The sequence below is a fragment of the Arvicanthis niloticus genome, chromosome 16 (assembly GCF_011762505.2).
Source record: "Arvicanthis niloticus isolate mArvNil1 chromosome 16, mArvNil1.pat.X, whole genome shotgun sequence".
NCBI lineage: Eukaryota > Metazoa > Chordata > Mammalia > Rodentia > Muridae > Arvicanthis > Arvicanthis niloticus.
In genome coordinates, this window is record NC_047673.1 from 61,035,721 (window position 1) to 61,059,428 (window position 23,708).

The 23,708-nt window shown below is 51.3% G+C and overlaps 2 protein-coding genes across 8 annotated transcripts in view; one reads left to right on the plus strand and one right to left on the minus strand.

The window, feature by feature from the left end:
- The first annotated feature begins 70 nt into the window (after positions 1 to 70).
- Positions 71 to 2,518, plus strand: Klf2 (KLF transcription factor 2). The gene is made up of 3 exons (XM_034520092.2): positions 71 to 230; positions 547 to 1,360; positions 1,904 to 2,518. Exons 1-3 carry the CDS (start codon positions 159 to 161, stop codon positions 2,077 to 2,079), a joined length of 1,062 nt encoding a protein of 353 aa, XP_034375983.1. The 5' UTR covers positions 71 to 158; the 3' UTR covers positions 2,080 to 2,518.
- Positions 2,519 to 18,788: 16,270 nt separating this feature from the next.
- Positions 18,789 to 23,708, minus strand: part of Eps15l1 (epidermal growth factor receptor pathway substrate 15 like 1) — an 87,130-nt gene continuing 82,210 nt past the window's right edge. For 6 of the 7 annotated variants that reach the window (XM_076914451.1, XM_034520084.2, XM_076914450.1 and 3 more), the window contains one exon: positions 18,789 to 22,931. In XM_076914451.1, coding sequence (XP_076770566.1) covers positions 22,788 to 22,931 — 144 coding nt within the window. In that variant the 3' untranslated portion in view covers positions 18,789 to 22,787. The remainder of the gene's footprint in view (positions 22,932 to 23,708) is intronic. The other variant, XM_034520085.2, reaches the window with a different exon arrangement.

Genomic DNA, 23,708 nt, shown 5'->3' on the forward strand with positions numbered 1-23,708 from the left:
CGCCGCCAGGCTTATATACCACGGCTAAATTTAGGCTGAGCCCGGAGCTCGTCCCCATCCGGGACGCGTTTCCGTCGACGCCTCCTAGCCCAGCCCTCTGTGCCTGCCGCGCCTATAAGGCCTGGGTGGGCCTGGCCACAGCACACACAGTCCCTGCCATGGCGCTCAGCGAGCCTATCTTGCCGTCCTTTGCCACTTTTGCCAGCCTGTGCGAGCGCGGCCTCCAGGAGGTGAGGGCAGCGAGGGTCCTTGGGCGGCGGGGTAGCGGGGTACCAGGCCACAGGGTGCAAGGGCGAGTACTGGAGATAACAAGGGCCGGGGTGCGGACCGCCGGCGGGTGGGAGACCTCAGGATGTTAGACTGTCGGCGGTGAGGAGTTAGACCTCAGGCTGTGGGGCAGGAGATGGGTGCATGGGACTGAGGACACGCGCGCCGAAGGGATGCCGAGCACCGGGTGCAGACCTTGAGGGCCTAGGAGTTAGACTTTGCGGTGCAGGGTAGCAGGAGGCGGCCCCGCGCTCACGTCCCGCACCCTGTCTCTTGCAGCGCTGGCCGCGAAATGAACCCGAGGCGGGCGGCACCGATGAGGATCTAAACAGTGTGCTGGACTTCATCCTGTCCATGGGACTGGACGGTCTGGGCGCCGAAAACCCTCCCGAGCCCCCGCCGCAGCCCCCGCCGCCTGCGTTCTACTACCCGGAGCCGGGTGCCCCGCCGCCCTACGGCACCTCTGCGGCTGGCCTGGGAACGGAGCTGATGCGCCCCGACCTGGACGCGCCTCAGGGGCCGGCTCTGCACGGCCGCTTTCTCCTGGCGCCCCCCGGGCGGCTAGTGAAAGCCGAGCCCCCCGAGGTGGAAGGCGGCGGCTACGGCTGCGCGCCCGGCCTGGCCCGCGGACCGCGCGGGCTGAAACTCGAGGGTGCCCCGGGAGCGACAGGTGCATGCATGCGGGGTCCCGCCGGCCGCCCCCCGCCGCCCTCGGACACGCCGCCGCTCAGCCCCGACGGCCCCCCGCGCCTCCCCGCGCCCGGTCCCCGCAACCCGTTCCCGCCGCCCTTCGGCCCCGGCCCCAGCTTCGGCGGCCCCGGCCCCGCACTGCACTACGGGCCGCCCGCGCCCGGCGCCTTCGGTCTCTTCGAGGACGCAGCCGCGGCTGCGGCGCTGGGCCTGGCTCCCCCCGCCACGCGCGGTCTCCTCACGCCGCCCTCGTCCCCGCTGGAGCTGCTGGAGGCCAAGCCCAAGCGCGGCCGCCGCTCCTGGCCTCGCAAGCGCGCCGCCACGCACACTTGTAGCTACACCAACTGCGGCAAGACCTACACCAAGAGCTCGCACCTAAAGGCTCATCTGCGTACGCACACAGGTGGGCGCCTGGCCTCACTCCCGGGAGCTGCGACAGGGGAATGGCCGCGAGTTCAGGCTCAGGCTAGGTTACCGAGAGAGACCCTGTCCATCCTCGGGAAGGGAAATGGATACTGCCCCCAGAGTCTATGACCCTGGCAAGGGGGTGTGGCAGCTTAACGGGTTGGCTCTGATCTCAAGAATTCGGGACAGTGCAGGTTTAGTAGGGTCTGTGCGGGGCATATTTAAAGAAGCTGGGCATGGCTGGTCTGGGGCTTAGCTGGCCAACTAACATCCTCAGCACTGCATATGAAGCCTGGCATGGTGGCCTGAGCCTGTCCTCTCAGCACTGAGCAGGAGAGTCAGGAATTCAGACCTAATCTCCGAATGTTAGGGGAGGAGTGCACCTGAGCCTGCTAGTGGTCAGCTCCAGGAGCCCAAGGTTCTCTGTTTACATGTGGGTGGAGATGAGAATGGAGAGGGAGGGGCAGTGCTATCGGGTGCTGGGTGCCCGGAACACGCTTTCGGGGAAATTGAGGTTCAATGTCATTCCTCTCTGCCGCAGGCGAGAAGCCTTACCATTGCAACTGGGACGGCTGCGGCTGGAAGTTCGCGCGCTCCGACGAGCTTACCCGCCACTACCGCAAGCACACAGGTCACAGGCCCTTCCAGTGCCACTTGTGCGACCGGGCCTTTTCCAGGTCTGACCACCTGGCCCTGCACATGAAGCGACACATGTAGCCTGGGTCGATTCGGCTAGCCCATGCGCGACAGTGGCGGGTTCCACGAGCCGGGCACGGCCTCTTTGCAAACTGACTGCTATTTATTGGACCCTGAGGATGGAGCCGGACAAGTGTGGCCACAGGAAAAGGACTCTGCCACCAGTTCTGGCCTCCACCGTGACTGAAGGCCCCAGGGAAGAAGACAGGAGCCTGTGAAGAATGTTTTCAAAATGGTGCAATAATTGACTTATTTCCCTCGGGTCCCCACTAGAGGATCGAGGCTAGATGCCTTGTGAGAAATGCCTTTGAGTTTACTGTTCACAACATTTTTATAATATTGTATATATAAGTGACTGTGGCAGACTGTGTTACTATAAGGGAAACGATGGTATCTCTGCCGCCTGCTTCGTTTTTATAAGACTTTTTTTTTTTATTAAAATTTTGGATCTTTGGAGGAATCACGGTCGTGCTGGGGATGGGGGAGGTCCTGAGGGGACAGAGAGTATCGCCTGTGGCCAAGGTCACCAGCTGCAGCCCCCAGCTGCCAGGGCCTGTGGGTTCTCTATAAATGTAAACATGGTGTTTTAGGATTGAACACAGGTTATTTTAAGTCTGCTGCTCTGAGCCATAATTTGCCCCCTCATATCCCAGAGCTGGGGAAAAACGTTGGTTCCACTGATGTGGCCATTCCTTTTTTAGAAAGAAAATTAAAAACCTTTTCCTGGTACCTTCTCAGGGTTTAGCCAAACTTTTGGAGTATGCAGGTGTTTTGGGGAGTGTGTGTGTGTGTTTCCAGCAGGGTTTCTCTGTAGCCCTGACTGTCCTGGAACTCAGGCTGACCTCAAACTCAGAGATCCACCTGCCTCTGGCTCTGCCTCCTGAGTGCTGGGCCTAAAGGCATGCTCTCTGTCCAGGCTCATTTCTTTTGGCTAAAGCAAACTCAGATCCCTTTGCCTCTGCCTCTCAGATATTGGTATTGGTCTTTTTATAGGGTAAAGTCCGTGGTATAAGCTATTTTTCCCCTTCATTTTCAGGCTTTTTTTTTTTTTTTTCCTCTTTTTTTGTACTGCGTTTATTTTTCTGTTTCCTGGAGGGTTACACAACCTGCAGTGTAATGAAGTCCGGAAGAAGACCTCAAGAGTCGCTCTGCTCTGATGATTGTGGGGTTCACCTCTGGACTTCAGGCTGCAAGCACTCTCACCCAGCTGAGCCGGCTCATGGTCTTACCACTGAGAGCGGCAGTTACATTTGAGTATGGTGATGTGTGACACCTGACTCTGCTTTTTGTCGTTTTGGACAGGCTGGGATGACACATCCCTCACGCCCACGGGGGGCACAGCAGTGGCAGTTTTGTAGTCACCCACCTGTGTTGTGTTGAACAAGACTCAACTGTAATGCCTGTGGGCATCCAGCCTCCCGTTCATTAGCAGGTGCCTCTGCCCAGGGCCCCAGTAACCATGGCTACTGACAGTTGCCCAAGTTACTTCCAGAAAGTGAAAACCCTTAGGTAGAGCCCAGTTTTAAAGCACTCTCACCCCAGTTGCGACAGCGGCACGGATTTCCTCCCTCTCTCCATCTTCCCCCTCCCACGGTGACCCTGGAGACAGCTGACAACTCTTTGGTAATCTGTGAAAAGCAGAAATGAGGATGGTAATGTGATTCATATTTTGAGAGTAAATACTGAAGCTCACTTCCACTGCAGAGGGAGGGTGGGTGAGCTCTCCGTGCCCTTTATGAGCCACTTCTGCAAAACTCCCGAGCCCCAAGGTGGCCTCTCGGCCTGAGCGGGAGCAGGGGAGTGGAACTCCTTGCTGGAGCTTGTCCTGGAAAAAAAAAAAAAAAAAAAAAAAAAAAAAAAAACTCCCAAGAGAGTGTTTGTTTTTGTTTGGTTTTTACCTTTTGTGGCCATGTGTGTGCTGCAGTAGTGCCAACACTGTGGCCCTAGACCTGCACTGCTGTGCCCCATGATTTAATCATCTGGGTTGTGTTGACTTGGCTTGCTTTGCTGGGGCAGAGTGGTGAGCCTCTGAGCCACACTCTCAACATGTAAATAACTACTTGCACAACCTTACAGCCTTCCCCAGAAAGCTGCCTGAAACAAGAGCCACGAACCATTTTCTTCTTTTTTGCTCTCAGGTAGCCCAGGTTGGTCTCAAATTTACTACATTTCTTTGTTCTCAGTCCGGGGTAGAGCCATGTGTATTTTTTTCTTGGAGAACACCTCCAGCTATCCCCTGCAGGGCTCTGAGGCCAGTAACTGGCCAGCTGGGACGCCCCAAGGTGCAGGACAGCTTGCTTCCTGTGTGCTGCCAGTGGATGGAGAGGTGCCTCCAGCATGCAGCTTGGGCGGCAGTGTGCCCCACGGCTAATCCAGAAGCATCTGGCCTCTGTTCTCCCCACTCAGATAAGGGTCGGCTTGCGTGTACTCTGGGACTCTGAGGGAGACCCACTGAAGACATTCTCAGTTGTCACCCTTAAGGTTCCAGCTAGTTGGTATCTAAATGATGCATAGGGCAGCCCCTGCCTTCCTCGGAGACACTTTCAGACCCGGCTGTGAGTCAGAGGCAGGCACCCTGCCCTGGATGCTAAAAAGAGAAGCGTGTCATCCAGAGAGGTGTGAAGAAAACTTCTATTACTATTCTTGGGAATGCTGGGAAGAGATAGGACATTCAACCATTTTCTTCCCTCTGGAAACGCTAACCACAGCCTTGTTTGTGTCTGTTTTTTTTGTTTCATTTATTTGTTCGAGATAGGGTCTCTCTATGTAGCCCTGACTGGCTTGGCAATCACTACAGCAGGCTGGACAGCACGGATAGATCCACCTGTCAGTGTCCCCCAGAGAGCTGTGACTAAAGGCATGTGCACCAGGCAGGGCCTTAGAGGAGATGTGAGCTACGAAGGGTCAGCACACTGGCTCAGTGAATAAAGGCAATTGCTGCCGCGGCTATCCTTCTATTCCTGGGACTCACACACTGGGAAGAGCAAGCTGGGTTCTACAGTTATCCTCTGGCCTCCACCCCTATGTCCACCCAAAATAAATATATTAAATGTAATAAACATAACATTAACTATTTAAAAAAACCTTTCACATTCTATAACCCACCCAACTCAACCTTTCTGATTTTGTTGGTAGGGTGGAGTAGGTCCTGGCTCATGGCTGAATTGTTTTCACAAAGCCATAGTTACTGGTGTAGCCTTTCTTCTCTCCAGAATGAGAAGCAGTTTTTGTTTTTCCCCTGTCTCAGCACCCCCATCCTTCGTAATATTTCATTTAGATATTCTAGAGAGTGCTTATGCAAATAGATGCTGAGGTTACGTTTGGTCTCGTGTTCTTTCTAGTATTCTCTAATACAACCACATGGCGTTTATAATGTGTCAGCTATTCTAAAACACCTGTTTGCATGTGCACGCGGAATCTGAGGCCAATGTCGAAATCCTCTCATCTCCACCTTATTCAATGAGACAGGGTCTCCAAGTCAACCCCCATCTCACTGATATGGCTAGTCTGGCTAGCCAGCTTGCCCTGGGGATCCCATCCCTGCCTTCCGTGGCTAGAATTGAAGGCAGGTTACCACCTGCTGCATTTACATGGGTGCTGGGCATCAAACTGCGCTCACTCGCTTTCACCTCTGAGCCATCTCCCTGGCGTCTATTCCAGCACTTTACAGCAAACATCTGAGAGCCCACAGGATGCAGTATGGACAGCAGGGCCCTGCACACTGACCCCTTGAGTGTCTAGGGCTGGACTTCAGATGGTCCCTAAGGCAGAGTCACACAGGAGAGGAGAGATGAAGATTTTAATAGGCTTCTGCCTCCAGCTGGATGCAGGCATGGAGATGAAAGAAGACCCCACTGCATTTCCTGAGTTTATGGGGCCCTGAGGGGTGTTGTCAGCCGGCAGAGTCCCTGACTCAGCAAGGAGCCCAGCAACTCTGTGAAGTCTCCCCACAGCTCAAAATACTTGGCTGGCCCAAAGGCACAGGCAAGTATCTGGTCCCCTGTGCCTATCTGTGCCAGTAACTCTCCATTGCAACTTGGTTGACAGGGGTCAATCTCCGGGGCCTGATGTTGAGCAGAGCCCCAGTTCCCTTATCCCAGCTACCTATCAGGTTCCCAACTCCCACAAGCTATCCCCTGCCCACCCCAGTTACCAGAAGGTGGCATCTCCTATTCCTTAGGGGTTGGATGGGATCCTCAGGGTCCTGACAGAATGGGTAGGAGTGGACCCATCATAACTTGACCTGCACAGACGAATGACGAATGGGCTACAGAATCTGTCTCAAAACAACCAGAAGAGCCAGGTATGATGATACTCATCTGTCCTCCCAACACTTAGGAGACAGAGGCAGAGAATCAATCACTTCAGGGGCAGCCTCACTACATAAGAGAGGTCATGGCCAGCTGCTTCACCTTCCCTCTTTCCCTTCCTTCCTTCAGACAAAGTGGATCAGGCTAGCCCCAGACTCAGCCATCCTCCTTCCTTTAGCTTCCTGTGTACTGAGGAGCCCAGGTTCCCTTTCTCTCCTCATCACTCACTCACTCAGCACTTATTCCCAAGGCCGAGGCCTCATGTCCCCTGCACTGGGAGTCAGGAGTGACACAGACTAGCCTGTGCTCACACCTGTGACCCCTCCAGACTCCTGGTACGGGCATGCTGGACTTCCTCAATGGATCCACTTCCTGTCCCCTCAGCAAGCCTAGGAGAACATGACACCACTCTCACCATGCAGTTTTGGCTGTCCTGAAACTCACACTGTCAACGGGCTGGCTTCATGGTTGACAGTGAACTCCAGAGATGCACGTCTCTACCTCCTCAGTGCTGGGATTAAAGAAGTACATTCTCCACAGATCCAGAGAGAGCACTGGACCCCCTGGACCTGGAGTCACAGATGGTTGTGAGCTGCCATGTGGGCACTGGAAACCAAATCTTAACAGCCAGTTCATCTCTCTAGCTCCAGTTAGTTTTTGAGACATGATATCACTATGTAACCCAGATTGGCTTTCAACTTCCCATCCTCCTGCCTCAGCTTCCTGAGTGTGAGGGTGGCAGGTATGTACCACCATGCCTGGGCTTCCTATATTTTATTATATATATATTTTATTTGCCTTTCTCTCCCCCAACCTTCTCTGTGGGTTTGGCTGCAAGCCCCTCTTCCCACAGAGTCATCTTGCTGACCCCATTCTGGTACTGGGTTCAGAACTCTGGCTTTCTTTCTTTTTTTTTTTTTTTTTTTGGTTTTTCGAGACGGGGTTTCTCTGTGTAGCCCTGGCTGTCCTGGAACTCACTCTGTAGACCAGGCTGTCCTCGAACTCAGAAATCCGCCTGCCTCTGCCCCCCAAGTGCTGGGGGGCAGATTAAAGATTAAAGGTGTGCGCCACCATGCCCGGCGAACTCTGGCTTTCAGTCAAGCCCTCTTCACAGCTCTTCCCAAGCTTAGAGACACCCTGCAGCTCAGATACCACCACAGTCCATGTCCCCATTTCCTAGAGCCTCACCCCTATCCCTCCTTGTGTGCTCTTTCTAGACTCGGAACATCTAGTAGATAAGCATTTTCCAGGAAAATTTCTACCAGGATAGGACAGACCAAGAGGCTGTGACCCTGGGTCCCTGGGACACTTAGGCCTCAGAGCATTCCCTGGAAAGCAAAAGAGTGCAGTGAAGGTGTGACTCAGATCTCAGCCCCAGACCTAGGCCCAAGGAGACACCTGCCAGCTCAGGTCCTGGACTGAGCCATCTAAATAGCCCAAAGCTAGAACTGGCCAGAGGGCTCTCTGTCCAGGAATGCACACACCTACACTTCCCGGCAGCCAGAACCACTTCTTTGTGATTCACAGGGACACTGAGCCTCAACGGCTCCCCTTGCAGGTGTGTGTCAACTTCCCAGCCCCTGAGATGCCACCACTGCCTCCTGCCTGGGCCCTTTGTCTGATGATGCAGTCATGGCTCTGGACCTCTCACCCCAGGACCGTTCTGCTTTCACCTGTTCTCCACGCCAGTCTGTCGACATACTTACTGAGTGTGGTCTCCACAGTGCATCCTACAGTCTCTATCTTTGAGGGGTCTCCCTGTCCACGGAGCAGTGATCTGTGCTTCCTGGGGTAGGGTGTTAGGGTGTTAGGGGAGATGTCTGTGGAACTTCAGGGAGGGAGGTCAGCCCAGCAGGCATATATTCCAAGGGGAGGGCTGCAGAAGAGGGTGGCACTAGGGAGCAACGAAGGGATCAGGGGAGAGGGTGACCATCACCTTGGTGTCCAGGAACAGGGTTCTTCTGGGATGACCTTTAGCTGGGAGGGGCCCCTCCTTTCCTCACTGGCCCATCACACTCTTTCCCTCGTGTATCAAATACTCTAGATTGTTGGGAGAGCGCCTTGTTGGTTCAGAGCTGGAACTCTGTGATACTAGGCCAAGTTCCTGCCAACAGAGACAGCAACTGTGCAAAGAATTTTGAAACTGGGGAGGAGCTAGCTAGGGATGAGGACATAGAAACCCCCCCTCTCAGCTTGTGCCTATGAAAGCTTTCTCTTTTTAAAAACGTATTTATTCACTTTGCATCCCAGTGTCTGTCCCCCTCTCCCACTCTCCCTGCTACCTCTTGCAGCTCCTCCCCTCATTTTTTAAAAATAGTACTAGGGATGAAACCCAGGACATCACTCCTGCTCACAGGTGCTCTGAGACTGTGCCACGCCCACAGCCCCTCACTGGGGGATTCTAGGCAGGGCTCTACCCCTGAGCCACACCCCAACCTTTTCACTTTTAAATGAATGATTATTTTGACTTTTACCTATGAAGGTCCAGAAAGTGGGGTTTTATCCTCAGAACTCAAGTTACAAATGCTTTTGAGTTTCCAGATGTGGGCGCTGGGATCAGAACTCCAGTCCTCAGATAGAACAGAGGTATACCGGCACCCCCGCACCTCTTCCCTTTTTATCTTGAGGGAACCCTGGTCTTGAACTTCTTCCTGGTCCTTGCCTTTCTTTGTTGCTGTGCTTTGTAGTCAGTCTTGCTAATTTGTGGGTTCTTTTCTCTTCTGCCTTTCTCCACTCTATTCCCTCTGCCCTTTAAGCCCCCTAACACTAGATAGAAGAGAAAAAGGATGGAGGGGAGAGAGGAAAGAAATTCCTGAATAAAGTCAGGGGTTGGAGAGGACCCACATTACCCTTAGACTGCCTGCTGACTGGGACATGGAGTCCTTACGGCAAGCTTGGTCTTCAGCATCATGACAGCTAAGTTCTTGTTGTTGTTTCTTCTTTGCACACAAGAACTTAACAAACCGCAACCAACAACAACAACAACCAACAACCCATCCCTCTCAGGGCCCTAGCATTTATACACCCTCTGAAAACCCCCCAGAATTTCTAATATCATATAATCACAGAAACTATCTGCAGCTGGCAGAAGCTAAAGCACAGGCAGCTTATGGTCAGCTGCTATGGACAGTCCGAAGCTCCTCCATGTTCCACATCTGGAACTAAAATGAAAGCGCATTCCTATTTCTGTTTTTAAAGAAACAAAAATTCTCCCTACATTGGTTCAAAACCGTATCATAAAACCTGCCATCTTTTTACTCATTCCACCATGGTGATGTAACCCAGGGCTTCCTCAGGACTGGTACCATCGTCAAGTGCACATTTCCGTGGTACTGAGATATTATGCAACCTCCACCACCCTCCAGCTCTAGAACTTTCTCACCTCCCAAACTGAAACTGGGTTTCTTTTTTTTTGTTGTTGTTGTTTTGTGTTTTGTTTTTCGTATTTTTCATGACAAGCTTTCACATAGCCCAGGCTGGCCTTGAACCCCTGATTCTTGCCTCTCCTTAAGAGCTGGAATGACAACCATGTCTAGATTCATTCATGTCTGACCCTCTCCAGCCCCAGGTACCCACCATTTCTACTTCCTGTTTTTGTCAGCATGCTTCTCCAGGGAGTGCCTGTAAGTGGAGGCTGGGTATTTCTGTATTGAACTGCATAACTAAGCACAAGAGCCCTGGTCTGCCTACAGCATCTTCCATAGACCAGGCTGGCCTCCCAGCACCAAAGCATGCATGCACTACCATACCCAACATGTCAGAATATGCTGGGCAGGCCTGGTGGTGCACAGCTGTCATCCCAGCACTGGGGAAACTGAGGCAGGAAGATCAGCAGTCAAGTCCTAGCTACATGAAAACCTGTTTCTAACAAGTCCACATAAAAAAAGTAGATTTGGCCAGGTGGTGGCACACGCCTTTAATCCCAGCACTTGGGAGGCAGAGGCAGGAGGATCTCTGTGAGTTCAAGGCCAGCCTGGTTTACAGAGTGAGTTCCAGGACAGCCAGGGTTACACAGAGAAACCTTGTCTCAAAAAAATAAATAAAAATAAAAGAAAGAAAGAAAAAGGTGGTTTGTTGCTGGGTGTGGTGGCACAGGCTAATAATCATGTTGGTTACTTGGGAGGCTGGGGCAAGAGGATCACAAGCTCAAGCCCCTACCTGGACAATGTAATGTTACTCTGTCTCAAATTTTTTAATTTAAAAAATGTATATTTATTTATGTGCACATGTGTGTCTATGTAAGCATGTGCTGGTTGTGTGCAGGTGCCTGCAGAGGTCAGAAGGGAGTACCGGACTCCCCTGGTGTTGGAGTTACAGGTGGATATGAGGTGCCCTGTGTGTGGGGGGGTGTGTTTTTAACCACTGGGCCATCTCTCCAACCACTAAACATAAAAAGCTGAAACAAACAATGGCTTGGCTTTAGAAAGGCTGGTTGGAGATGTAGCACCAAGGCAGACAGCCTGGGGCTCAATCTTCTCACCACAGATCAAAATACTTTTAAAAAAAAACATCTATTTTATTTATGAGCACACTGTAGCTGTCTTTAGACACACCAGAAGAAGGCATTGGATCCCATTACAGATGGCTGTGAGCCACCATGTGGGTGCTGGAATTGAACTCAGGACCTTTGGAAGAGTAGTCAGTGTTCTTAACCACTGAGCCATCTCACCAGCCCCCAGATCAAAAACCTTTAAAATGAAGAAATAAGTAAGGTCTGGGGCTGGCTCTCTCAGTGGGCAGAGTGCTTGCCCAGCATGCATGAGGCCCTGGGCCCATCCCCAGCAGTACGACCACAGGTGTGGTGGCACATGCCTGTAATTTCAGCTCTTCAGAGGTAGAGATCGAAGGGTAAGAAGTTCAAGGCTGTAGGGTCAGTTTGCAGGCAGCCTGGGCTACAAAAGACTCAATAACAACAAACAAGCAAAGGCTACATAAGACATCTGACCAATCTGCCATTCACACCACGTGACCTCAGTGTTAGCCTGGTCCCACCACTCTAGGTCTTGGTTTCCTCTTCTATGAAATGGGGTGACAGCTGGGGAGGGTGCTGGAGGCCCCAGACAGTGGCCCAGTTTCTGGTTGCCACTGGTCTTTCGGATTTGCAGCAGCCAGAGCTGGTGGAACCTGGGAGAGGCCTGTGTGGTAAGTGCTGTCTGCATCCAGCCCACGTGCCCTTCTCCTGCTCACCTGTGGATGCTGCCCAGCAAAGGCCACCATGCATGACAACCGCCTGAATGCCTCAAAAGATCAGGACCACACACCACTGGGGCAACTGCGGGAGGCTCAGGAATACAGGCTGTGACACCTAGCATCCCAGAACTTGAAACAATGAGGAAGGAGGATCACAAGTTCCAAGCTTGGAAAGAGAAAGTGTATCAGTGGCTGGGGCTCAGGCAAGATAGTGCACAAGAAACCTGGGGCATCGCTCAGGGGTGGATCTCCTGCCTAGAATTCCCCAGTGAGGGATTGGGGGCATGGCTCAGGTGTGGAACCCTGCTTAGAACCCCCCAGTAAGAAACTGAGGTTGTGGCTGGCCAGTAGAGCTAGGTCCTTTAGAACATTGAAGAACTGCCTTGGCTAGGTATCCCTGTTCCTCACTTCCCCAGTGCAGTCTCACCTCCCATCTCATCCCCATCTCTGTGTTCCTCTGCTCTCCACCAGGACCACTGCTCCTTACACCACAAAGCCCTTCCCTGGACCCATGGATCCCTCTGCATCTCTCATCTGGGAAACCCACCCTGGTTCTACCTGTGCTAGCCTAGGTATCTTCAGGGAGAAGGGTCATGGCTATTTGATTCCAGCAGAAGAAGCGTAGTAGCATGACCTGTCATCGTGGCTTTGTCTCTGAAAGAGACAGAAACCCAGCATTCAAGACTTCCTAGGGTGACAGCCAGGATGCAACTGGATTGTGTATGGGAGCACCAGGGTCCTGTGGGGGGAGCACCACAATCTCAGCAGGGAGTAGAGTGTAGGGGCACACCAGAGTCCCGTAGGAGCACCAGAGTCCTGTGGGAGTACATTAGAGTCCTATGTGAGCACAGGAGTCCCCTGTGCTGCAGGTTTTCAGCTGGGTGTCTGTGTATGAAAGTGAATTACCACTGCCAGCTGAGAGGTATTTCTTTTCCCACTTAAGAGCAGATGTTGCTTTGTTTAGAGGGCTCCTATGCAGCCTGCTATAGCACATCCTGAATTGCTCTTCATTTCAATCAACCTTGCTTTCAACCTTAACCTTAGGTTGGCCTTTTGGGGACTGTCCCAAGGTCAAGAGAAACAAAGTCAGCAACCAGAACCCTTTGTGTTGTGTTGTTCCAGAGTGAAATGGGAAAATCCTGGGACTAGGAGCTGGGGTGACTTTGTCCCTGTCCTTGGCTCTAACATGAACCCAGAACCATCCACGTGGGCTATGGGAACAAAACTCTCCATATTCCCAGAGCAGTTCAGTTGAACCCCAAAACCTCAAACACATCCTGATACCTCATTTCCTCAGCATGGCCCCAGCGTGACTTAGGCCGTATTGCCAGGGGCTCAGAGGATCGTTCTGAGTCATCCATGAGTCTGTGAAGGAGGGCTTGTCATCTCAAGAGCTGGTGGCCACAACAACAGAACCTGTTCCCACCAGCCAACAGCAGGGCATCCCTGCAACTCACTCTAGCCCCAGCCCACAAAGGGGTGGGTGTGTTCCATGATGCCTTTTCAAGTCCACGCTCTGCTGGATTGGGGGGGCATGTCCAGGAAGTAGGGTGCTGGCACAGCATGTGCAAAGCCCTGGGTTCCATCGGCAGTCTTCAAAAAGAGGGAAAGAAATGGAGAGTGGGAGGGAGCATTTCTCCTGTGGCAGAGAAGTAGGGGCAAGGGCAGGAGGCTGAGGACCAGGGCTCCACGGCGTCCAGTCTTGGGAGGGCTTCTTCTTGTTGCATCGAAGCCCTTGAGTGATTGTCTGGGCCGAGCTGTGGAAAGGCCACGGGCTCTGGGGTTTATGTGCTCCAACTGCTCAAGCTTAAATGCAGGCAGGCGCTTTGTAAGCCCGAGTGCCAAGCCAGTTCCAGTAAGTCCCATTGTCAGCTACAAAAATAACAACTGTGGAAGTCATGACAGATTATGATGCCACCCAGCCATGCCACAGAAAGAAGGGCAGTGGCCTTTGTGCCCTGAGCGGGAAGTGTCCTGGTCCAACCTCAGCCTTTAAAGTTAGCATCCTGGATTTAGACAACCCAACCTCTAGGGTACTAGGTCCTGTGAATGGTCAGATCGCAGAATACACCGGGACCTGACCCTCTTTGGTCTCCATCACCTGTGTGCCTGGAATCACTCAGAAAGCAGCAGGCAGGGTCCCCCTATCTTCACCCCCATTCTGATTTCAACCAGAGTCATACCAGGTGGGCATGGTAGCCTTAGATCCCAGCACATGAGCAACTCGAATGGATCTGTGAGTTTGAGGCTAGCCTGCTCTACGGGGAAGGTGGTGGTGGTGGGCAGACAGAGCCAGAGAACCATGATGGCTGTTTTCCAGGTATGACACAGTGACTCTTGTGCTCCTGAATGCCTGTCAGCTGTATCTACACTTTGAACTCTCCATCATGGAACATGAAGGGGCTCAGGGGGCTTGCCCTTCTCTGAGCATGACAGGCACTTAATAGGTTAATAGCTGATGAGGGAGAGTTATTTTCTTCAGCCCCTTGGGACACATGCACATGTTCATATATATGTGTGTGTGTGTGTGTGTACAATAGAAGGGGACAGAAAGGGGATAACCAGAAGTGAGGGGGGGCAGGTGAGGGTGACAGGGGTATGACCAAAGTCTGTTCCATGTGTGGAAATGCCATGAGAGGCTGGTGAGGCACACTGGGCAGAGGTGTCTGCCACCAAGCCTGATCCCTGGATCCCCAAGATGGAAGGAGAGAGCAACTTCCCACAGCTGTCCTCTGATTCCCACGCTTAAGACTAAGGGGAAATGACAGCAGGGAAGTGATGTGAGTGGCCCAAGGTGGGGCTCCCACCCCCCACCCCCAGCCTGCAGGAGCTAGGACATCCTATCTCAGGACCTAGAACCAGGAAAGAACCTGTAGCTCCTGCCCATCTGTTGTTGCTTCCCTGGAAGCTGGTGTTTATGGCTGAACAATTGGTACAGACTGACCTTCCTGACATGGGGCTCCTTTGTGAGAACTCGGCCCTTTGTCTTTACTACGAAGACATTAAGGCCCTCCAGCCACTTACTAAACTAGTTTTCTTAACACTCACACACTCATATACATCTGTCACACACACACAGTCTGTTTTATGTACTTATTTTCTGAGTGCTTTCCTTAAGACAGTCTTGGGGGTTTGGGGCTTCTGCCCTTTCCTGGCAGGTGATGTGGGGTGAACCTGGTCTCTCAGGCACACATGTCCGTGTCACCTAGCTGGATTAATGAGTTTCAAATACACACGGGGTGTGGGCTGTTTCTCCTCACACTTATTTATCATGTGCACACTTGCACGCACATGTGGAACTCAGAGGACAACTTGCTGGGGTCTCTCCCCTCTTTCTACCATGTGAGTTTGTGGGATCAAACTCAGGTCACAAGCCTTAGCGGTGACCAAGTGCCTTTACAGGCTTAGCCTTCTAGCTGTAACCCTCCATCCCCCCACCCCCACCCTTTTTTTTTCTTTCTTTTTGAGCCAGGGTCTCTCAAAGACCACACTGGCCTCTTGCTGTGCAGTTCAGAGTGGACTTGAACTCTGGCTGGCCTGTGGCCTTTCTGCCTTTGGCCTCCCTTCAGTCACTATTCAAACAATGGACTCCCAAGAAATCAGAGTTCTCCCAGCCCGGGTGGGGAGGTGGGGGTTGGGGGTAGTGTGAGTCCTGGGGGCAGCTAGAGGAAACTCTGCAGGAGAGCCTGCTTGTCAGGTGACCTGGTGGGAGACACACTGAGGGCTGGCTCTGACTGCTTAGTTCTGGTCATTTCTTCTCATTTACTTCTATTTGTTCAGTCCTTGCTCATTCATTCATTGAGGGGTCAAGAACTCCCTGCTCCCCTCACACCAGTGGTGGGGCCTGGGACAGAGCTCAGGCCTTTAGGCTGCTGTATCATCTCCCCAGCCCGGGCTGGTATATTGCAAGTAGAGTCTGTGTTACCCACTTTGACCTCCAACTCCTGGGCTCAAGGGAAATGTCCTGAGTACATGGGATCACACTCCACCTGCTTCCAAACCTCTAGCCACTTGCTAGATACAGAAATGGGATATTTGTGTCTAGTATATGCACTGTTCTAAGGCTGTGGCTCAGTGGATTCATCCCCAGCATCAACCAGGTGGCACACCCACGTCATCCCAGTTCTAGGGAAACAGAGGCAGGACCATCATCGTGAGCTCAAAATTATCCACAGCTATGTAGTGTGCTACATAATGACTCTGTATTTGTTGTTGTTTTTTAAAGTTTAAAGTCCTAACCAGCATGCTCCTAAAAATGGTTACGCCTGGTCCAGGAAGAGGAGTTCACTTTAAGCTATTGTACTGGATCACAACAAACCAGACTGAACAGGGCAACTGGTCTCCGACCTTGGGAAGAATCCGGACTTAACCGGCCAGTGCAGTTGACAAGACAAAGAGAGTTACTTCAGTCTTGAGCCTCACACAAGAGGACACCTATAGAAGCCAGGAGGCCAATCAAACCCAGAATTTTTTTTATTGTGTTTTCTAGTTTGCAAGGAGAGTGACTTTGAAATGACTAATCTACATGTTTTTCTTAAAACCAAAAAGACCCAGAAAAAACAAAACAAAACAAAACAAACCCTGTAGAAAGTGGTCTGGGGTGTGGCTTCAGCCTGGAGTCCGGGAGGGAGACCCCCCCTTATCCCCTCCTCTCACCCCACTGTTTTGTCTCTTCCTTCTGCCTTTTTATTGATTGACTAATTTTTTCTAGTATTTATTTATTTATTCACTTTACATTCTGGTCTCACTGCACCCTCTCCCCTCCCAGCCTCACAAATCCCTATGCCCATCACACCTCCCCTTCTCCGAAGAGAAGAGGCCTCCGTGGGTACCCGCCTGCCTTGGCACATCAAGCTGTAGCACGACTTGGCACATCCTCTCCCATTGAGGCCTGTCCATCAGTCCAGCTGGGGAGGGAGACCCAAGGCAGACAACACTCAGAGGCAGCCCCTGATCCAACTGGACCCACAAGAAGACGACCAAGCTGCACATCTGCTACCAATGTGTAGGAGGCCCAGGTCCAGCTCACACATTCTGTTTGGTGGGTAGTTCCGCCTCTGTGAACCCCATGGGCCAGGGTAACTGACTCTGTAGTCTTCTTATGGTGATTGTTTATTTTTGAGACAAGGTCTCTCTGTGTAGCCCTGGCTGTTTTGGAACAGTCTGTAGACCAGGCTGGCCTTGAACTCCTTGAGATCCGCCTGCCTCTGCCTCCAGAGTGCTGGGATTAAAGTGCCCCATCTCCATCCACACCCAGGTTAACATGTGTGTCACTGCCTTTTAATACTGCATCTGTGTGTTTAATGTATGTGTGTGTGCATGCCATGATCTCACCATGTAAGTCAGAGGCAATGTTTAAGCCAATGTTCTCTCTCTTAGGCAGCCAGTGAAGTTAATCTTGAGTATAAATGTTTGTTTTTAATGGGGGTCGGGGAGGAGTGCTTGTTAAGCAGGCTGGCCTCAGACGCGCACTCCCCTTTCCTCCCAAATGCTAGGTCAGTGTGCACACCACTACCCACTGACAAAATATACATTTAAAAGTTTTTCTTTTCTTTAAAGTTGTTGTTGTTATTTTATTATTATTTTATAATTATTATTAGGCTGAAGACTGGTTGTGTGTGAAGAAATGTGCCACAACCATAGCTTGTATGTGAATCCCTGTGTATGTGTGTGCAGAGCACACGTGCCACAGCTGACAGGATCCAGGCCCCTGGCAGCTGTTGCCTTCACACACTGAAACACTAACCAGCCCTGACAAAGTTTTTATAATAAAGAAGATAAACTTCAGGAGGCTGAGGCAGGAGAATCAGTTCAGAAGGCCTTAGCTACACTGACATAACCCCTCCCCCCAGCAAAACAAAACAGCCAGAAAACAAATCAAAGCCCATTCTAAAGACCCATGCAGGCCGCTGCCCCATCGTGACTTCTTTGGAATAAACAGAGATAACAATCGTGTTTTCATTTCCCAGGTTTTTTTTCCTTTGGTTGTGTTGGTTTTTTTTTTGTTTTTTTTGTTTTTGTTTTTTTGTTTTTTTTTTGTTTCCAATCTCACCTCCTGATACAATTTGTTCAGTTCCTAGGAACTTTTTATTGGGGAAATTTTTTTGAGTGAGGATGGGAGGCCCACATTTGAAAGACACCAGATCTGATATTAAGTCCATTATTTTTGGTGACAGCCATTTGTTTTCTGGCTGCTTCCTGTTTGGTCCTAAAATAGCCCTGCAGAAGGGGCTCAGGACATGAATGGCCTTCCCATAAAACCAGATTTAAACCTAGAAATTCATCTTACAGGAGTCTGACCTCCAGGTGCTAAACTGCCACTTGGCAGGGGCAGTTTGGTTTCTTGACATGAAATCAAAGTGAACTCATACCATCTGCAAGGCGAAGTCACCTCTAAGGGTCCTGACTCAGACCAAGTGGTGGCGCACACTGCCAGCACTCAGGAAGGCAGGGGCAAATAGAGTTCAAGGCCAGCTGGCCAGCCTGGTCTACAGAGTGAGTTCCAGGGCAGTCAGGGCTACACAGACCCTGTCTAGAAAAAAACAAAACAAACAAAAAAAGAGTCCTGGCTCAAATCTCTGGGTTGGTTCATTTCCCAGGACACCTTGGCCCAGGCGTGGCTCCCCACAGCCTGCAGCCCCGAGGACAGGCTGCGACCAAGCCCCACCCCCCTGAGGACAGGCTGCGACCAAGCCCCACCCCTCTGAGGACAGGCTGCGACCAAGACCAAGCCCCACCCCTCTGAGCCCAGTCTGTTACTGAGCTCCACTCCAAGCCTTCCTGTTTGTTATGAAACGTTAATTTTCTTGAGTCAGGGTCTCGGGCAGTCCAGGGTGAGTTTGAAATGCCTATCTCCCTGCTCCTGATTCTGTGGTGCTGGAATCACAACCCAAGCCTGGTTCCTATGGATCTAGGAATGGAGTACAGGACTGCATGCTTTTTTTTATTTACTTATTTTATTTTTTTTGAGACATGGCATCTCCAAGTGGCTGCTTAGTTGTTTCAGCTCAGGGAATGTGGGATTAAGTGTGGCTGGCTGCCTGTGAGGATTCTTTTTCTTTTGGGTGTGGCTTTCCTGCACCTTTGAGGTCAGATGAGGTGTCAGGTGTCTTCCTCAGTCACTTTCCATCTTTTTATTTATTTTATTTTATTTTTTTTAAGACAGGGTCTCACCAGGCGGTGGTGGCGCATGCCTTTAATCCCAGCACTTGGGAGGCAGAGGCAGGTGGATTTCTGAGTTTGAGGCTAGCCTGGTCTACAGAGTGAGTTCCAGGACAGCCAGGGCTATACAGAGAAACCCTGTCTTGAAAAACCAAAAAAAAAAAAAAAAAAAAAAAAAAAAAGACAGGGTCTCTCAGGGAACCTAGAGCTCTGGTACAATGAGCTCACTGGCCTGGCTAGCCAGTGAACCTCAGGCATCCTCCTGTCTCTGTCTTCAGCACTGGGGTACAGGTACAGGTGTGTACCATCCTGCCAGGCTTTCTTTTACATAGCTTTTAGGAATTCAAACTCGGGTCTTCTGCTTCTGAGACAGGTACTTTCCTGACTGGAGCATCTCCCAGCCCTCTGGACACACTCCCTCCAGGGTATCCTTGCCTGCATGTCTTCCTATGAAGCTGTCATCCTTCTCTAGCGTTTTGAACAGGAATCCCAGAGGGACATGGGCAGAACACCTGGTCACTAAAGCCTTAAAGCCTCAAGGTTGGGGCTGGAGTACCAACATGGTGGCTTGGGACAGTCAATTAAGTCCAGTTTCAAGGGATCTGATGGCTTCTTCTGGCCTCAGAGGACACTGCACACACATGCTACCTGGAGGCCCAAGATATATAGGAAGAAGGTCTATGATTTCCAGGGCTCACAGGAGTGAAGGAAACCGAGGTTAAAGGTTCGAAGGGATCTGGAATGGAAAAGTCTGAGGGGAAGTGGAGGCAGCTAGCTTTGTAACTATGAGATGCAGCAATGGGCACTGACACAAAGGGCTTCTGGAACTCTCTGCATCTCTGTGGTTCTAAATCTAAACCGATCCTTACAAAAGAAACGTGAGAGACTGGTGAGATAGCATATGGTAGGCTGCCTTCCACCAAGTCTGACTGAATTGTGTCAACTGGTAGATGCAAAAGCAGTCTTACCCCAAAGGGAACAAGAGACTTTGTTCTGGAGCTAAATATGAACTACACTCAGGTCACCTCAAAGTCTATGCTTCAAGACAGAAGCCATTTTGTTAAGTTCTTACAGTGACAAAGTCACAAACCAAGGGCTTGTCATGTACCATCATGGAAATGTCACAGAGCTGCTTACAGCAGCCTAGGGAAGCTTAGCTGCAGTTGCTGCCTGATGACTCCTGGCTTCAGGTTGACAGAAGCTATGGAGGTTACTGGTTTTTCTTTTCCGGAAGCTGGTATACATCCCAAGGAGTTTCTTGCCTATTAGTCATGGGATGTTGGGTCCCACAAGGAGGTAGGCAAGCCATGACTACTAAGGGATTAAAACTAGCTCAGATAAATTGTAATTAGGCTTTGGACCTGCAACATTCCCAGTCCTCCACATCCTTGTATCTCTAATCAGCTGGCCAACTGTAGATGCAGCTTGTTCCCAGGCTTCTCCATGACAGCTGGAACCCTGGACCTGCACATCAGAGAGTGCCACTCCACTCTTTAAAACATCAGGTAAAGCCAGGCAGTGGTAGTGTACGCCTTTAATCCCAGCACTTAGGAGACAGAGGCAGGTGGATTTATAAGTTCGAGGCCAGCCTGGTCTACAGAGTGAGTTCCAGGACAGCCAGGGCTACACAGAGAAACCCTGTCTCAAAAACAAAAAACAAACAAACAAACCAAACATAAAACACCAGGTAAAATATGGAGCTGGAGTGATATAGATCAAGGGTCAAGAGTGCACACTAGCCTTGCAGGACTGCAGCTCAGTTTCCAGAATCCATGGTGGGTGGCTCACACCACCTGCAACTCCAGGTCCCAGGGGTCTGATGCCCTTATCTACCCTCCATAGACACTGCACACTTATGACATCACCACACACACACACATAAATAAAATATAAGTTTGGAAAAAACCTCACTCTCTCCCCTTTCTGAGACAGGATCTTCCTATGTAGATGTAGCCTAGAACTCAAGAGCTCTGTGTGCCTCTCCCTCTCTGGTGTCCTAGAACTCAAGAGCTCTGTGTGCCTCTCCCTCTCTGGCGTGGTAAGTCTGAGCTTACAGGATGCTTGGTTGAAGTCTTCTGAAATGTTTCATGTCACAGTGAGATTCTGGGGCTTGGATCCAGGTCTATACAATACCTTGTCATGTGCTGTTTACAGCTGGCACAGCTAGGGAAAGCATGCACCAGCCGGGCAGGCCCCAGGTCTTGGCTTAGACCTTAATTCTTAGGAATTTTTCTTTCTCATTTTTAAGTTTTAAAAGTGATTTATTGCCTGTCTGTGCCTCTGCTTCCTCAGAGCTGGGATCAAAAGCATGCAGCACCGCATCTGGCAAGGTTACTTAAACAGTTTTTTAAAAATGTGTATGCGTGGGTGGCTGAGTACCCAGGGAAGCCAACAGGGCACCAGGGCTCCTGGAATTAGGACACTTATGGTTATGAATGGCCTAGGAAGGAACTTGGGTCCTCTCCAAGAGCAGCAGGCATCTCCCCAGCTCTCCATCCCAGCCCTAAGTTAGAGTCTAAGCACATGAAGTAAACTGTACGCTCCAGGGAATCACCAGGACATCCCTGGCCATGGCCCGAGGCTGTTCACACAGTCAGCACCCCACAGCAGTCCCGCCTGCCCGGCACTGGATGGTGAATGTCCAGCAGCCCGTGTCTTCTCTACATGCAGAAAGCTGCATCTCCCAGAGCACTTCTGATCTCAGATGTCACACCTGTGTCACGTTGACACAGGGAAATCTTTCTCTGCAGTCCTGGCTGTCCTGGAACTAATTATGTAGATCAGACTGGCAAGCTGTCCTTGCCTGCGTTTGGGTACTGAGAAGAATGGGGGTGTCCAGCAACCTACCTGCCTTTTAAAAGCATTTCCCCCATGCAGAGGAGGAAGGATGCATTTTGAAAAATAGAAAAAAATGTACCAAACTGGTTTCTCTGTGGTTTCAAGTTGCCTTTAATTTAATATCTGAGTGGGATTTGAGAGATGGCTCAGGGGTTAAAAGTGCTAAATACTCTTGCAGAGGAGTGGGGTTCAGTTCCCAGCACCCACAGGGTAGCTCACCATCATCTGTAACCCCAGTTCTAGGGAACCTGGCACTTTCTTCTGGCTTCCATGGGTACCATGGATACATAGACAGACAGGCAGACATTAAATACAAACAAACCGAAGCTACCATTATCCACAACAAAGTGCTCTGTGACATTTTCACTGGGTGAAGGTGCTTGCTGACTTGAACTGTCTGATGATCTGAATTCAGTGTGAAGGCTGTACATGGCTGGAGGAAAGAACTGACATCTGACCATTCACTGTGCACCATGGATGCCTGTACACACATAGTAAGTGTAATAAATAAAATAAATAAAGTGGAAAAAAAAAAACCACCCCAGTTATGAGCATACAAGGCTCTTGCTCAGGAGCTGAGCGTCCCATTGGTCACACTGGGAGGCTTCCGAATGCCTGTGACTCCAGCTCCAGGGGACAGGACACCCGCTTCGGCCTCTGCTCGCACCTGTGCATATATGCTCACCACTCACACACACAATTAAAACAGACAGTGTGGCTCCTCTCCCCACCCCTGATGGGGAGGGCCCAGTCCTCAGTGTACCAGGTGTGGGTTTCCTCTGCAACTGACCCGTATTCCTGACTAAAAAGAAGATAGCCTCATGTTTTGTATTAAAATATTTATATTAATCATTCAAACTTCATTTTTATACAACGAATGCATACATCATGTGTGCAGGGGTGTCTTGTGGATGCAAGGAAGGTTTGGGGTGGAGCTTGTCTGCAGCTATCAGACTGGAGGCCTTCTCTGTCAGCCACTGAATGATTGGAAGGAAGAGGCTGACGGATCACCGTCACCTCAGAGACCGGCAGGCTCCAGGCCTTTTACCTACAGCTGCCTTCCTGGCCCACCCACAGGGGTGAGCTGTGTCCGCTGCCTCTCAACAAGGCCCCTGTAGCCTAAGGCCCCGTGGCCAGCTGTCCTTGGCTGTGGCATGGCATGGCTTGAAGTGGGGCACACTCTGAGCACGGGTGTGTACATACAGACAGCTGCAGCTTCCCCTGCGTCACCTAGGCCGGCATATCAGCCTTGCTGAGGGCGATGGCCAGCTCCAGGTCCTCCTGCTCCTGCCGCCGCAGCCTCGCCAGCCGCTCCTGCTCCGCTTTCTCACTCTCCCGCTTGGCCCAGGCCAGCTGCTGCTCCTCATTGCCAAACTACAAAGGAAGATTGATTGGACAGTGAGAGAGGGCCCAGAGTGGGAGTGGAGGGCCCTAGGCAGATACAACCAGAGGCCCATGCTGGGGCCCGACTTCACCCCATGTAAGAAGGACCAGGGTGCATCTGACCTGAGCTGCCTACTGGTGGGCCGGGCACCCATCCTTACAGAGAGAGGCAGCTGGGCCCGGAAGATTCTAGCAGGCAGGTCCAATAACTCTAGGCGCATTCTACAGCCCCCCCCCCCCCTTTTTTTCCTGTTTCCTTTAGAAACAGGGTCTCCTTATGAAGGCCCAGGTTAGCCTCGAACAATAACCGATCCCCCTGCCTCAGCCACTTTTCCCAACTGTCAACACTGCCACACTCCTAAGGCTGCAGCCACATTCTACCAGCTCATTACTCTGCTCCATGCTCTCTAGAGAGGCTTCAACCCCAAGGGAGCCCTTGCTTGTCCAGAGATGTCAACAGTCCTCTTAACCACTCTCTTCCAGGGAATATTTGTAACACTAGGGACAAGTTTCCAGTCCTCCAGAGCAGACAGACACCAGCAGTGAGTGAGACTGACAACCTGCGGCTTCCTCGGGGAGGGAAAGCATTGCAGGGCGGTGTGGAGGAACAAGGGTGGATGCTTCTTCAGCCAGAGCATTTGGCCCTCAGAATCATCTGTCAACAAACAACAGTAACTGACAGTGTCCCCTTGTCTGTTCCCACAGGCAGTCACAGATCAACCTGCACCAGACAAGCCCCCATCAATGTCTAGCAGCAAGGCCCCTCCC

What these genes read in the sequence shown, in the direction of transcription:
- Klf2 (XM_034520092.2), top strand. Translation starts at nt 159, where the DNA reads ATGGCGCTCAGCGAGCCTATCTTGCCGTCCTTTGCCACTTTTGCCAGC. An exon ending in GCGAGCGCGGCCTCCAGGAG is followed by an intron (nt 231 to 546) that starts GTGAGGGCAGCG and finishes TGTCTCTTGCAG; the next exon opens with CGCTGGCCGCGAAATGAACC. An exon ending in TCATCTGCGTACGCACACAG is followed by an intron (nt 1,361 to 1,903) that starts GTGGGCGCCTGG and finishes TCTCTGCCGCAG; the next exon opens with GCGAGAAGCCTTACCATTGC.